This window comes from Leucoraja erinacea, chromosome 26 (assembly GCF_028641065.1).
Source record: "Leucoraja erinacea ecotype New England chromosome 26, Leri_hhj_1, whole genome shotgun sequence".
In the NCBI taxonomy this organism is placed as follows: Eukaryota; Metazoa; Chordata; class Chondrichthyes; order Rajiformes; family Rajidae; genus Leucoraja; species Leucoraja erinaceus.
In genome coordinates, this window is record NC_073402.1 from 20,973,007 (window position 1) to 20,988,156 (window position 15,150).

General features: G+C 43.2%; 1 protein-coding gene across 3 annotated transcripts in view; it reads left to right on the forward strand.

Annotated features, from left to right (window-relative positions):
• Window positions 1–8,012, forward strand: part of ldlrap1b (low density lipoprotein receptor adaptor protein 1b) — a 44,292-nt gene extending 36,280 nt beyond the window's left edge. The window contains exons 6-10 of one of the 3 annotated variants that reach the window (XM_055656326.1): window positions 1,012–1,104; window positions 1,525–1,611; window positions 2,767–2,879; window positions 4,634–4,668; window positions 7,477–8,012. In XM_055656326.1, coding sequence (XP_055512301.1) covers window positions 1,012–1,104; window positions 1,525–1,611; window positions 2,767–2,879; window positions 4,634–4,668; window positions 7,477–7,621 — 473 coding nt within the window. In that variant the 3' untranslated portion in view covers window positions 7,622–8,012. The remainder of the gene's footprint in view (window positions 1–1,011; window positions 1,105–1,524; window positions 1,612–2,766; window positions 2,880–4,633; window positions 4,669–7,476) is intronic. The other 2 variants (XM_055656328.1, XM_055656327.1) reach the window with 2 other exon arrangements.
• The last annotated feature ends 7,138 nt before the right edge of the window (window positions 8,013–15,150 follow it).

A 15,150-nucleotide genomic window follows, 5' to 3' on the forward strand; every position in this document is an offset into this window, starting at 1 on the left:
TATGGAAGTAAATATCTGATGCCTCCCATACATGAAGGTTGATGTCTTGCCCATCTCTATCTCTGCCTTTCGAAGCCGGTATGAATAATTTTGAGTTTGACAAGTAATTCCTCTCTTTGTGAGAGGTGGTTCGTGACTAATTGGAGTAAGAGCCACTAGGCCGCTGATTTTGCCCGAGTCGTGGATCCATGCTTTGTGTAAAATTAACAGGCCCACAAAAATATTCCCACTCTGCTCCTGCCTGTAATCAGTGAGTAACCACAGCTGATGCAATGCATCTCGTCATCCCTGGGGCAATGAATCATCTCTTGTCTCGTTAGTTTAAAAAAATACCGATTGTCTTACAATTTCCATTTGCTATCCCGCCCCCCCCCCTCCACCTTCCAAAAAAAACAAAAGAGCATCCACGAGGAGAAAGTTTTCATCCTTTAAGTTTTAACATTGACTATATGGTAGCACCTTTAAGGAAACAAAGCATTTGTTCCCTTGCCAGCTAGCTTGCCTGTTTGTCACAGATTTTAACTTGTTGCTGTTTGTAATTCTTTTCCTCATCTGAAGGTCAGGGTTTAATGATACAGCACTTCATTGATGGGTTTGTACACTGACCTTGAGCAACAAATGATGGTTCCTTTGTCCGATGTGTTGTTTTAACTTTAATCTGTTTTAGTGGAGAGAATAGAACTGGTTCAATTAGGTTTTTTTTCCCCTCTTCACTAGTTGGAAAGTCTGGTCGGATCCTTTGAGGTAATGACCTGATGGAGCTGCTTCTGGGTTTCATTGTTTATTTCTTGTTGTTATTATAATTATAACATTTATATTTGTAATTTTCTAACTATACATTGGCAATTTGTTTAATGTGCCTCATGATAAATTTACCAAGGTATGTTCTTGAGAATATAGTGGGTCATGCCATATCACAATGTCTATGATGGGTAAAATAGGTAGTGGTTTATTTTCTATTGTGTCAAGTTTGTGTTATCCTGTACAATTGATCTCTTGATCTCTTTGCAGAGAAAGGGAAAAGAGCAGCGGTTGTGACAGCTGATAGTGGAGCCACTGGGAAACCTTGTTCGGAGAAATCCACCAATAACCATTTCAAAACTGGTGAGGCCATTTTACTTCTTGAAGTGGTTTAGTTTAGTTTCGAGACACAGCATGGAAACGGGCCCTATGCCCCAAGCTGACCGTTGATCACCCATCCATGTTTGGGGTGGCGCAACGGTAGAGTTGCTGCCTTACAGCACCAGAGACTCGGGTTTGATCCCGACTGTGTGCTGTCTGTACGGAGCTTGAATGTTCTACCTGGGACCACGTGGATTTTCTCCAGGGGCTCCAGTTTCCTCCCACATTCCAAAGACATGTAGGTTGATTAACTCTGCAGATTGTCCCTCGTGTTGATAGTGCTAGTGTACGGGGTGATCGTTGGCCAGCATGGACTCGGTGGGCCAAAGGGCCTGTTTCCACGTTGTATCTCTAAACTATAAATGAGTTCTATAATATCCCACTTTCACATCTTACACACAGGGGGCAATTTCCAGAAGCCAATAAAACTACAAACCTGCACGTCTTTGCGATGTGGGAGAAAACTGGAGGAAAGCCATGTGATCGCAGGTAGAATGTGCAAACTCTGAGCAAACAGTACCTGTAGTCAGGATTAAACCCCACGGCTCCAGCACTGTGAGGCAGAAGCTCTACTGCTGAGCTACTGTGCTGCCCATTATCCCATCCCTGCTGCGGTGATCCCATCTGCGAAGTACAAAGGGCCAAAGAGCACAGGGAACCGTGGGCTGAGAATGTTGCTTGGAGACGGTGCTGAGATGTGTAGCTCCTATTTTGCCCTTTGCTTCCCGTCCTCCTTGCATGAAACTCCACAATCTAGTGGCAAAGCGGTGCCGTTTGTGGTCTTCACCGCATGATTGTCCTACTTTCTCTGGCGTGGAAGCATAATTGCAACTTATGAAAGATGCTTTGGAGCACCGGAAGTCATAATACTTTGAAGTTGCGCTCCACAGCACAGGAAATGACACTGCTTTTGCGGATTTGAACCTGAATTTTGGATCCTCCTGGAAAAGGATGAATTGGACCAGATTTATTTCAATACCTTTATTTTAACTATGTAGTTTAACTCAAAAGTTTTTTCTCAAAAAAATAAATCTGTTTTGTGCACTCCATGTGGTGCTTCTGTGTCTTTGAGTTGCTCAAGGAATAGACTTCATTGAGGGGCTGTTTCTTGAAGATATTGCTCCTTAGGCAGATGTCTTTGAGTAAAACTCATCCTGTTCATAACCATCGAACTGGGTAGATACTGGGCTGATTGAGGGAGGTGTGAATTATTTTTGCACACAATTAATTTAAACTTTGGATGTGAAAATGTTCTTGTCCATGGTTGAGCTGCTTTGCGGCAATGTTCACTGTTGCATTCTCTGTCGGGCAATCTTTCCAAGGTGGGGAAGGGAACTAGGGAAATCAGCGTCGAGATGCTGTACACAGTCTTATTCCTGTTGTGGGTACACAAAAATGCTGGAGAAACTCAGCGGGTGCAGCAGCATCTACGGAGCGAAGGAAATAGGCAACGTTTCGGCCCGAAACGTTGCCTATTTCCTTCGCTCCATAGATGCTGCTGCACCCGCTGAGTTTCTCCAGCATTTTTGTGTACCTTCGATTTTCCAGCATCTGCAGTTCCTTCTTGAACACTTATTCCTGTTGTAGCTGGACTGTTTGGTAATAAATAACAAGTTAATTTTTTTTTTTTAAACTTCCGTACAGAAGTAGCGACAGGGGATTTGTTGGATTTAACAGAAGGTGCAAAACCTGCAAACCATAGAAGAGAGCTGTCCGACGCAGATAAGAAATACTCTGCCAATGACAACCTTGTGTGGGTAAGAACATCGGTCCCGAGCAAGAAAGTGTTGTCATTAATCAACCTATAGTTGTAGAAAGGGACACAAAGTTCGAGACTAACTCAGCGTGCCAGGTAGCATCCTTGGAGAACATGGATCGAGACCCTTCTTCAGACTCTCGTTTCAGGTCGAGACCCTAATTCAGATCTCAACCCGAAACGTCACCTATGCACGTTCTCCAGAGATGCTGCCTGACCTGCTGACTTACTCCAGCACTTTGTGTCCTTTTGTGTATTAACCAGTATCTGAAGTTCATTGTTTCTGCAATTGTAGAAATCTTGCTTCATTTTCATAAAAACATCGATTAAAATCTTTGCACTGGGTTGTATAAGACAGTGAGAAACCAGCTGACTAGGGGTGCGGTGGGTGTAACCCTTGGACATGTTTTCGTTAATCCTGATAGTAATCCTCGGTGGTGTAGCGGTAAATCCCCATTTCTGTGGGTGACATATCTGCAGGATTCATATGATCCTGAAGCAGTAACAGAAGGGAAAAGTTTTAACCCAGTGAACAAACATGTGGATTGTAAATGGGGTGGAATTCTCAGCAGTTGGCACTTGAGAACCAGCTTGCTGAGATTTATGGAGGCAAATTAAATAAGACAAGCTGCTCCCAAGGGCAGATTAGCATTTATAATGTAACATGATGGTCATGAAGTTCCTGCTTTAAGAGTTTCACTCGGAGCAGCTAGTTTTCCCAGACCAGGGGATACATCATGGGTTAAGTGAGAAGAGTAAAGTGTTGTTGGGGGTGGGGGGGGAGGGAGGGCGGGAGGGGGGAGGGGGAAGAATTTGAGGTATGGGAGCGTTTATGTTGTCTGCCCACAGAGCCTCCACCATCACTGCAGTCTGCTCTCATGTACTCCACGCCTGCCTGTTGATCGGTTTGGCTTTTTGTTGGATACTCCCACCCATCCTGCACCTTAGACGTTAGAGATACAGCGCGGAAACAGGCCCTTTGACCCACCGAGTCCACGCCGACCAGCGATACGCTAGATTTATCCTCCACACTAGGGCCAATTTTCAATTCTACCAAAGCCAATTAGCCTGCAAACCTGTACATCTTTGGGGTGTGGGTGGAACCCGGAGCACCCGGAGAAAACCCACACGGTCACAGGAAGAACTTACAAATTCTGGACAAACTCTGTACAGATAGCACTGGAAGTCAGGATCGAACCGGGGTCTCTGGCGCTGTAAGGCAGCAACTCTACCAGTGCAGCACAATGTTGTCCCTGCCATTATAACACAGCTGCGTACGTATCCAAACCCTTATCCCCCAGGGTGACTGTGTGCCCAGTTTACACATTGTCCCTGAAATTGCCGGCCACTTCCTTCTTTATTATTTCCTCTCCCGCACACGCTGCCACGTCCCACAATTTGTGCGGTGTTGCTAACCCTCCTAGTTTAAATGTGGACCATTATTTGACACAAAATGCTGGAGTAACTCAACGGGGCAACAGCATCTATGGACAAAATGGATAGGTGATGTTTCGGGTCGGGATCCTTCAGTGGTGGGGGAGGAAAAACTGGAAGGGAAAAGAGGCAGGACAAATCAAAGCTGACATCAGATGACCTCTGGGGAAGGGGTTCCTGGATAGGCAGGTTGTTGGATTGTACCCTTCTCCAGTTACTCTAACATTTTGTGTCTATCTTTGGTATCAACCAGCATCAGCAGTTTCTGTTCCATTAGTTGAATAGATTGGTATTAAAATGATATTTTCATTATATTTTCAGGAAATAAACGATGATTTGGATGAAGCCTTTGCAAGGTAAAACTGAGTTTGTTCCCTTTTGCTGTTTAAAATGTCTACCCTATGTGTAAATTGTCCCGCTGGGCAGCACAGAATGACCAAAATGATCTTGCCATGCGCCCATCTCATCTCTCCTTTTGAATTTTCCAAGCTGCAATTGGGACAGCTTTAACTCGGCTACAGGTAATTGCTGTGAATGCATGCGTTGAAACTCTCAGCCAACCAACCCTGCATCACTTCATCTCTGCACGGAGTGTAACGACAAATGTACGCACCAGAATTCCGGTTCACTTGACTCGGGTTTCACCCTGTTGAGTTTAATTGCCTGTTGCCAATCAGACTAGGGGGGTCATGTTGTGCAGAGAGAATGTGGTACATTTTTTTGACTAATTATTTTGCGCACAAAATCCTCCTCACCACCACGTCATTCATTTTGGATTTGGGAATGCATCAAGCATGAGTTTGCTTCTTTTGCCTGAAAATATGTCATTAGTAAATCTAGAGCTAAATAAAATAAAATTATAATGATAATAAAATGATATCGCCAGTATCGATAGTAACTAAAATGTGAACGCAAGTTCCTGACATATGGACCTGCTTATTTCTGTTGATTTGTTTTACTGAGTGTTTTCAGTGTCTGCGGAGGGCAAAGCAAAGCTAGTGTTACACAGCAGTGAACTTCCATCAGTGTTTGGATTTCCAGTGTCTGCAGCATTTTGGAATTAATGATAGCAATCTAAATCATCGTTGTTTGGGGGAGGATGTTGAAAAGTGTACAGTTGCCAAATTCGGATGACTTTTGTGTTCCTTGGCTGTTAAATTGCAATTCTTGCACGTTAATTATTTTTAGTTAAAGAACAGTGAACTAAGAACAGCGGCCATGCAATAACTGTGTATCTGTTAAGTAGTGAAAGGAGCCTTTGCTTGTGCAGTAATTGTAGTGTAACAACATTATGGAAGTATTTAGCAGCAGAGGGAGCAGGCAAGTTAGATTTTAAAATGCAAACAGAAGTAACTGGGTACAATGTTGATCACTCTTTTCCATAGGTGTAAGGCGGAGGCTGGGCAGGTTAGGACTTTATTCCTTGGAGTGCAGAAGGATGATGGGTGATCTTGTAGAGGTGTATAAGATCATGAGGGGAATAAAAAGGCTGAATGCACAGAATCATTTATCCAGAGTATGTGAATCAAGAATCGGAGGACATAGGTTTAAGGTGAGAGGAGAAATATTTAATATGACCTTGAGTGGCAACTTTCTCACACAAGAGGGTGGTGAGTACATGAAACAAGCTGCCAGAGGAGGTAGTTGAGGCAGGTACTAGAGCAACATTTAAAAAACATTTTGACAGGTACATGGATTAAAAAGGTTTAGAGGTATATGGACTAGATGTGGACTGGTGGGATTAGTGTAGATGAGGCATCTTGGCCGGCATAGGCAAGTTGGGCTGAAGGGCCTGTTATTGTTCTGACATGAGGAAGCAATGCATTTTTCATGGTTAAAACCGGTTTTATTTGGTTGCCTATTTGCTTGGTGTACCACTGGTTTCAATTTTATTCCCTGCCTTCTATTCTGTAACATTTGACATTTCAATGCAGTGTATAGTTGCAGATATGGGTGCAGAAATGGGAGATGGAGTTTAATTCGAGCAAGTGTGAACTGCTGTTCTTTTGACAGTTGAATGTTTGGGGAAAGTATACAGTTAATGGCAAGACTCTTAACAGCATTGACGTACAAAGGGATCTTAGGACCCAGGTCCATGGCTCCTAGAAAGCGGCAACACAAATAGACAGCATGTGAAAGAAGGCATCTGGTAAGCTTGCCTTTAACGGTTTCAGGTATTGAGTAAAAAGGTAAGAAAGTCATGCACCTTTATAAAACTTTGGTAAGCCGCATTTGGAGGATTGTTCCTGCCACCTCATTACAGGAAGGATGTAGAGGCTCTGGAAAGATGTAGAAAAGGTTCACCAAAATGCTGGCTAGATTCGAGGGTGTTTAGATACAAGGAGAGGTTGGACAAAAATTGCATTGTTTTCTCTGGTGTGTCAGGCTGAGGAACATGATCTGATAGAGGTTTACAAAACGATGAGCGGCATAGATAGAATAGTCAGTCAGAACAACTTTCCCAGTGTAACAATGATGAAGACTGGCGGGTATAGTTTTACAGTCAGGGGGAAAGTTTAACGGAGATGTCCCCCACTTTTACAGAGTGGGTGACACATGGAGAGCGCTGCCAGGTGTGGTGGTGGAAGCATGTACGATAATGTTTAAGAGGCAATTGGATACGTACATGGATATGCAGGGAATGGAGGGCTATGGACCATATACAGGCAGAGGGAAATAGTTGAACTGCATCATATTCGTCATGTGAGCCAATGGGCCGGTTCTTGCGTTGTACTCATCTATGTTCAAAATTGTCTAGAGCATAGAAGAGTACAGAATTGTCTTCAAAATCTGCCAATCCACAAATTGGCAGAAACACATCATTAGGTAAATGAGCGAAAACTCCACTAGATGGCAACCTATCAATGCTGGATGCCAAACATGCTCTAGGGTTGCTGGCTGACATGCTGAGTTACTCCAGCACTTTGCGGTTTTGCTGAAGATTCCAGAATTCACAGTTCCTTGTGCCGACATGCCTATGAGTTGTGATGTGCTGGACTCCTTGGCGGGGTGCTTGGAATTGTTTAGTGATTTGCTGTTTAAGCCACTACTGCCAGCAGTGGTAGTTTTCTTTGAAATGAATGGACATTTCTGTACCTTGATCATTTTTCTTTGTCACGGTGACTGATGTAAAACCCTGATCCTTCCCCACCTTTCTCTTTCAGGCTGGCTCAGTCTCGAACAAATCCTCAGTTTCTGGACATCGGGGTAAGCCCTCAGGACATGCAGACGGAAGAGTGTTTAACTCCAACGGACTGGGAAAAAAGTGACGTTGGAGTCACTGAAAAAGATGACCTGTTTGGGCTCTGATACCTCGAGGGCCATGGAGAATGAATGGCTTGGCCCCAAAATGAAACTGACCTCCCTGTGTGAAACGAAGCTCGGCACCTTCTGACTGTTAAGACGGAATACTTGAAGGGTCGTTTATGGAAAGGAACTTTGATTTGAGCGACTGTGTTGTTGCAGGACTGAAACAGAGGATTAATCTCCTTAATCTTGTGCTGCTGCCTTTAAAGATGTCCAGACCAAAGCTATCAAACGGACTTGAAATAAATCTATTCAACCACTCACATTCCATCCTTGGTTGGTGTTGATAGGCTGCACGTTGCCTATGCATTTGAAAAGTTACTAGTGAAAATAAATTCCTTAAAAGACTACATGTAGATAAATGATTTGCAATAAATATTAACCAATTATAAAATGCCTTTTTACAATAATTATTCTCACTAAATGAACAAGCATGTTAATTCCACTTGGCATTTGGATTATTCCAAATGCCAAGTGACTAAAGTAGCACAGATTCTCACTTGGTAATTATTTTTGTAACCTTTCAGGTGTAACCTTATTAAGATGTTCGGAAAAGTAAGAAGAAAAATACTGCAGATGCTGGAAATCTGAAAATAAACAAAGTAGCAAGTGCTGGAAACACTCAGCAGGTCAGGCGGTATCCATGGAAAGAGACATGTTCATGGTTTCAGGTGACGGCTTCTGTCTCGTGACTTGGGTCTGCATTGTATCAGCTCAATGATGAGACTTTCAATGGAGTTCTTCGTTCATTCTGGCTTGCTTCCCTTCTACACCTCCCATGACTACTTTTTGTACATTTCTCACATCTTTGCTCTTACCCCTTGTCCTCATGAACAGAGCAATGATTAATTTTCACTGCTTCACAATTTCCACCCCACAAGCCTCTTCATCAACTGATCGTCCCTGGCGGTTTCTGCCACCTTTCCACGGGAAGGCACAACACTGCCCTGCCTTTCAGCAATCTGACGCTTTGACTGGCTGCAATTCAACCAAAGTTCCCGTGCAACCACAGGAGATACAGAACCTTTTCCCTCTTGCCTCCCCATCATCCAGGGATGCAAACAGCCCTTCCAGGTGAAGCAACAACTCACTTCCCCTCCAATCTAGTCTATTTCATTCATCAAAACATGATATCCTTGTCAGTGGAGGCTCCGAAGGTACAATGTGGCGCACCTGTGCTCAGTGTAAATGGATAACCCTGAGCTTCCTATTTGCCTACCACTTTAATTTTCATTCCTGCTCCCATTGATTTGTTTGCCTTTGGCCTCTTGTACAACTGTAGCAAAGCCCAACATAAGCCTGAGGAACTGCACCTCAACTTTCATCTTCATTCTGGTGTCAATATTGAGTTCTGCAACTTTGGATAACTTAAAGGCCTGTTCCACTTTCCTGAGTTATTCACGAATTCTCCCGAGTTTTCTAACTCGCAGAATGTTCGTGACGAGACCGTAGGAGTCCGTGGATATATCGTAGCAGCTCGTCATGCCAACCGTAGGTACTCAGGGCTATTTTCTTACTCGTGGACATTTTTCATCAGACGGAAAAAACGTCCCGACATACCTGATGCCACGAGTACCTACGGCTGGCATAACGAGCCGCTACGATATATCCACGGACTCCTACAGCGAGTTTGAAAACTCAGGAGAATTTGTGAATAACTCGGGAATGTGGGACAGGCCCTTTACTTGACTTCTTACTTTACATCAGAACTGGTCAGTTCTGCTGTAGGAAATATTCCAGCAAGATTATGCCAGAGTGCGGCAACTCTTTGTGTCCTCTTCCCAGAGAAGGAACGACCATCATCTGTTTCACACTCCACTCTTTTAAATATCTTCTCTAGTTATATTCCACACTCTGCATCTTCTATTATACTCGAGTTTGACGATTGTATTTATGTATCGTATCTGATCTGTTTGGATGGCATGCAGAACAAAGCTTTTCACTGTACCTCAGTACACATGACAATAATAAGCCTAAACCTATCATTAGCTCATTTCCCCCCAGAATATTTGGATAGACTGATGCTGGCCTGGGCATTTCCTATAGTTTAGAACTTTAATGCATTTACTTTCCATTGTTTATGTTGTCTTTGAACAATTTCATTAACCTATCAACCCAATGACTTAATCCACCAGAGATACAAGGAACTGCAGATGCTGGAATCTTAAGCAATGGACAGGCGATATTTCAGGTTGGGTCTGAAGAAGTGTCCTGACATGAAATGCCACCTGTCCATTCCTTCCCCAGATGTTGCCTGACCCACTGAGTTCCTACAGTATCTTAACTTACATATACCACACACTTCCACGGCAACCCTGGCTTTGTCCTACCGGAGAGATTGGATTTGACCTACTCATCCATTGCAACTTACAACGAATTGTCATTCATTCCTAATTCTGACAGTACTTCCACCCTGAGAATATTATTCTATTTCTCTTTGCCTCGCCTGCTGAGTGTTTCCAGAAGTTTTTTTATAACCATATTTAGTTTTTTCCTTTGTGTATTATATAGCTAATGTATTATTGTGATACACAATGTTATTAAAAACATTTCATGTCCATTACATTTCCAATTTCTTGTTGCCATTGCTTAAGCTGAATGACAAAATTCCCTCCCAAAATGTTTGAAGGGTGAAAACAGAATTTATCCTTCAATCTTTTCATTCCTGTTGTAATCGAATCTGCTTGTCACTCATTTAAAAGTGAAGATCAAAAATTGGGCGGCACGGTGGCGCAGCGGTAGAGCTGCTGCCTCGCAGCGCCAGAGACCCGGGTTCGATCCTGACAACGGGCGCTGTCTGTACGGAGCTTATACGTTCTCCCCGTGACCTGCGTGGGTTTTCTCCGAGATCTTCGGTTTCCTCCCACACTCTAAAGACATACAATTTGTAGGTTAATTGGCTTGCTATAAATGTACATTGTACCTGGAGTGTGTAGGATAGTGCCAGTGGCTGGTTGGCGTGGACTCGGTGGGCTGAAGGGCCTGTTTCCACGCTGTATCTCTAAACTAAACATCCAGTGAAAGCTATTTTCTGCAAATATCCAAAAGAAATAGCAACAACTGCAAAAGTGACACTGACCTTGGAGTGAAATATTTTCGTCGTGAACCACTTCATATACAATACAGAAAATGTTATACTTTACAGAGTTGTATTTGGAAGGTAGTTTTATTTGTGAATAATTTTCTAATCCTGCTTTGGTTCAAAGATAATTGGCACCCCAATTAATAGATCAAATGGAATAAATAGACAACTTGCATTTCTAATGATACATAAATCCAAATCCTCTAAGTTGTTTTCATGCACTTATTGGGAGAAAAGGACACTTTCCCGTTTTATTTTTCTCCTGTTCTCGAGCAAGCAAGCCAAAGTAGATTACATTTTTGTAATGTAGCTGTAGAACTCCTGTTCATCAAACTCTGATCATGAGAAAAATGTATAAGGAGCAACAAAAGAGGCCAACATCATAACTGGACCAAACCATCTTTCTTCATAGAATAATTTCCACTTCAGCTATTGTGTTTAGTTTATTACAAATGACATTTCTAAACAACACAATGTGGTTCTCAACTGTACCAATCTTATGAGAAACTTTGAATGGATTATGTTTGATACGGTGGGTTCAGTGTGGTTCCTGCAGTGGTTATTTCTTAATTATTCCTGTTGTCTGAGTTATTTGCAATAACTAGTATATGACCTTGGAATGGTGATAACATTGTTGCCATGTCTCACAATGATAAATAAACTCACTACTGCCAAGTTGGTTGTTTGATAATATTGTAAAAAAAACTCTCTTGTGTGCATTTTGTTAATTTGTTTTAGCCGGTGTTTAAATGGTCCGTGATTATTACATTATTCATACTGGATGTTCCTTCAATTTTCCTTCAATTTTCTGATTTTTGTTGCTGTTCAACTCTATAACCTCTAGTGGGTAGAGGGGTATATAAACTACAGCCTCTGGTTTTTAGTCATCTATTACTGCTTTGCTTTGGCCATATTGGTTCTAAGGCATGATGCTTCTTGAAGGAGGGCGGGCGACGATGCATCCTCACGATTGCCTTTATCTCATTGACCACCAGGGTTTGCTAGCAACCATTTAGAGTTTGTTCAAACGCTGAAACAAAGAACTGCAGATGCTGGTTTAAACCAAAGATACACACAAAGTGCTGGAGTAACTCAGCGGGTCAGGCAACATCTTTGGAGAAAAAAGATGGGTCATCCTCTTTTATTTTTGAGTTTATCTTTTCCAAATGTCCGGTACTTGGGAATATATTGATCTCACAATCTTGGTTACAAACTTCTACAGATGCACCATATAAAGCATATTGGCAGACTGCTTCACAGCTTGGTCTGGGAACAGCTGCCCAAAACTGCAATGCAATTGTAGAGAGTTGTAGATGCAGCCCACACAGACCGGGTTTCCCACCATTGACTCCATCAACACTGCACGCTGCCTTGGAAAAACAGCCAACATAATCAAAGACTTGTCCAACCCTGGTCATTTCACCTCCTCCTCCCTGCTCCCATCCAGCCAAAGGTACAGAAGCTTGAAAGCATGCACCATCAGACTCAGGAACAGCTTCCACCCCTTTGATACCACAAGCTAGAGTATTGTCCCATTTTGGACTTCGCTCTGCAATGCTGCAAACTACACTCTGCACTCACTATCTTCCCCTTTGCTCTATATGTCGTACGTGAGTTTGACGTGATTATGTTTATGTACATATATATCTGATCGGTTTGGATAGCGCAAAGCTGGTTTCCACGGTGTCAAAACAAGGAATAGCAGATGCTGGTTTACAAAAAGGACACAAATTGCTGGAGTAACTGAAAGGATCAGGCAGCATCTCTGGAGAACATGGATAGGTAACGTTTCTGGTCGGGACCCTTCTGAAGAGGTGCCGCCTGACCCATTGTGTTAATCCAGCACTTTGTATCTGCCCTGATAGTTCCACTCTGATCATTTAATTCCCCCTTTTTTAAGTTTAGATTAGAGATACAATGTGGAAACAGCCCCTTAGTGCACTGTGCCCATGACAACCAACAACCACTATGATACACCACCAAGGCAATTTACATTAGTCAATCGCCCTACAAACCCACACCTTTTAAAAAAAATACAAAATGCTTTTATTCGAACAAACACATACAGAGTAGTAACAAATCAAGATTGCCATCAGCAGTTTACAAACAAACCATTATCAAATTAAAATATTATCAACTTTATTTACAAAACACTCTACCCCCTGTGGCGACCAGTGTTCACGGAAGGCCTCCAGGGTCTCCATGGACACCCACACAGTTTTGTGGAGTATGGGAGGTAACCAGAGCACCCAGAGAAAACCCACGCGGTCATGGGGAGAACATACACTCTTACAGACAGCACTTGCAGTCAGGATCAAGCCCGGGTCTCTGGCGTTGTAAGGCACAAACTCTACCTTGAGGAGCTTCACGGCAATGTAAACATACAACAATGCGAGTGATTCTTTGCTTTACACCAAGGTGTAAAACATGCAGGCTGCTGTAGTAACGAGGTTTAACTCTGCTAATGTAGCCCCAGAAACAGCTGGCTCCTGCAAACGACCATCAGACTGTGGGAGGAGCAGCAAGATAATTGCACAGCCCACGTATAAAGAAACAAACAAATTGGATAGAAATACGGGAAGGTGAAATCCATGCTGGGATGTGATGCGTGACTAAGGAGCTGTGCCTGGGAGCAACGGTAGGTCAAGCCCCGTTGTTTATCTCTGCTAAGAGCCGGGTTACTGACCTGGCGTGAGTCATTAACCATCAAGAATGTAATTGCTTTTCAGAATAAAGTCTTGTTTATTTTTGTGCTGGAAGCTGAGACACAATCTTGGGAAAGCAGATGATCAGGGAATGTTATTAATGGTATTTGGTCAGAAGTTTAGAAGGAAAAAAAAATCGCTGCCCAGCAGAGAGTATTGTGAATCATTTTAAAACTCAAGGAGTGTAACAGGAGTTGGTTTCGCATCTTATCTGGATGAGATTACAACTGTAACCTGACTCAGATACAAGGACATTACCACTGAAAAAAATTGGGATTCTGATTTTTTAGTTCATTGTTATTTTTGCAATTAAATTATTGGGTTTTAAGAACACATACCCTTAAGTCCAAGAATTATGCCTTATGGAATCATTGGTTGCAGAGTCATAAGTTGTACAACATTGAAACAGGCCCTTTGGCTCACTGTGTCAATGCTGACCTTCATACCCATCTATACTAATCCCACTAGCCTGCTCTGATTCCATGTCCCTCTGTGTCCTGCTCATTCTAGTATCTGTCCAGATGCCTCGTAAATATTGTTACTCTTCCTGCCTCCACCACCTCCTCTGGCAGCTCATTCCAGTTACCAACTATTCTGTGTGAAACATTCACCCTTTAAACAAGGGCTCAATCCCCACCTCAGGTGTCGGTGTGAAGTTTGCATATTCTCCCCGTAACGGTCTGGATTTTCTCCACGGTTTCATCCCACACCCCAAAGATGTGATGGTTAATTGGCCTCTGAAAATTGCCTCTAGTGTGTAGGGAAAGGACGCAAAAGCTTAATAACCTAGAACTTGTGTCAACAGGTGATCAATGGTCGGTTCCGATACAATGGCCCGAAGGTTTTATTTCCAGGTTTTATCTCTAAACTATGTTGAATTCGACTCTAGTGCAAGTGCAAATACTCATGAGCATTGCAAATCAAAAACATGCTTTACCACATACTGAAGGCAAGTCATCAGTATGAAGAGAGGTCCCGACCCGAATGTTCGCCCATCCTCCAGCACATTGTGTCTATCTGGCCCCAAGCCAAAACTTTGTCCATTTCCCACTGCAGATGCTGCCTGACCTGCTAAGATTCTCCAGCAATTTGCTTTTTGCTCATGATTCCAGTACCTGCAGTCTCTTGTGTCTGCATCCTGACGTCAAAATTAATGCTATTGCAGGTACCACGTTTTCAAGGCAGAGGTCATTGTCGTATTGTCTTAGAGGGATACAGTGTGGAAACAGGCCCTTCGGCCCAACTCGCCAACAATGTCCCAGCTACACTAGTCCCACTTGTCAGCACTTGGTCCATATCCCTCCAACCCTGTCCTATCCATGTACCTGTCTGTTTCTTATACGATGGGGTAGTCCCAGCCTCAACTACCTCCTCTGGCAGCTTGTTCCATACACCCACCACCACCCTTTGTGTCAGAAAGTTACCCCTCAGATTCCTATTGTCTTTTCCCCTTCACCTTGAACCCATGTCCTCTGGTCCTCGATTCCCCTACTCTGGACAAAAGACTGTGCATCTACCTGATCTATTCCCCTCATGATCTTATACACCTCTATATGATCCCCCCTCATCCTCCTGAGCAAAAAGCAAAGTGCTGGGGGAACTCGCTGGATCAGGCAGCATCTGGGGAGGGAATGGACAGGTGAGTTGGGACTCCTCTTTAGATTTGTCCTGACCCATTCTCTTCCCAGATGCTGCTGGAGCTAGGAAGGTGCTTGGTGGACAGAGGAGGGGTGAAGGATGTTTGG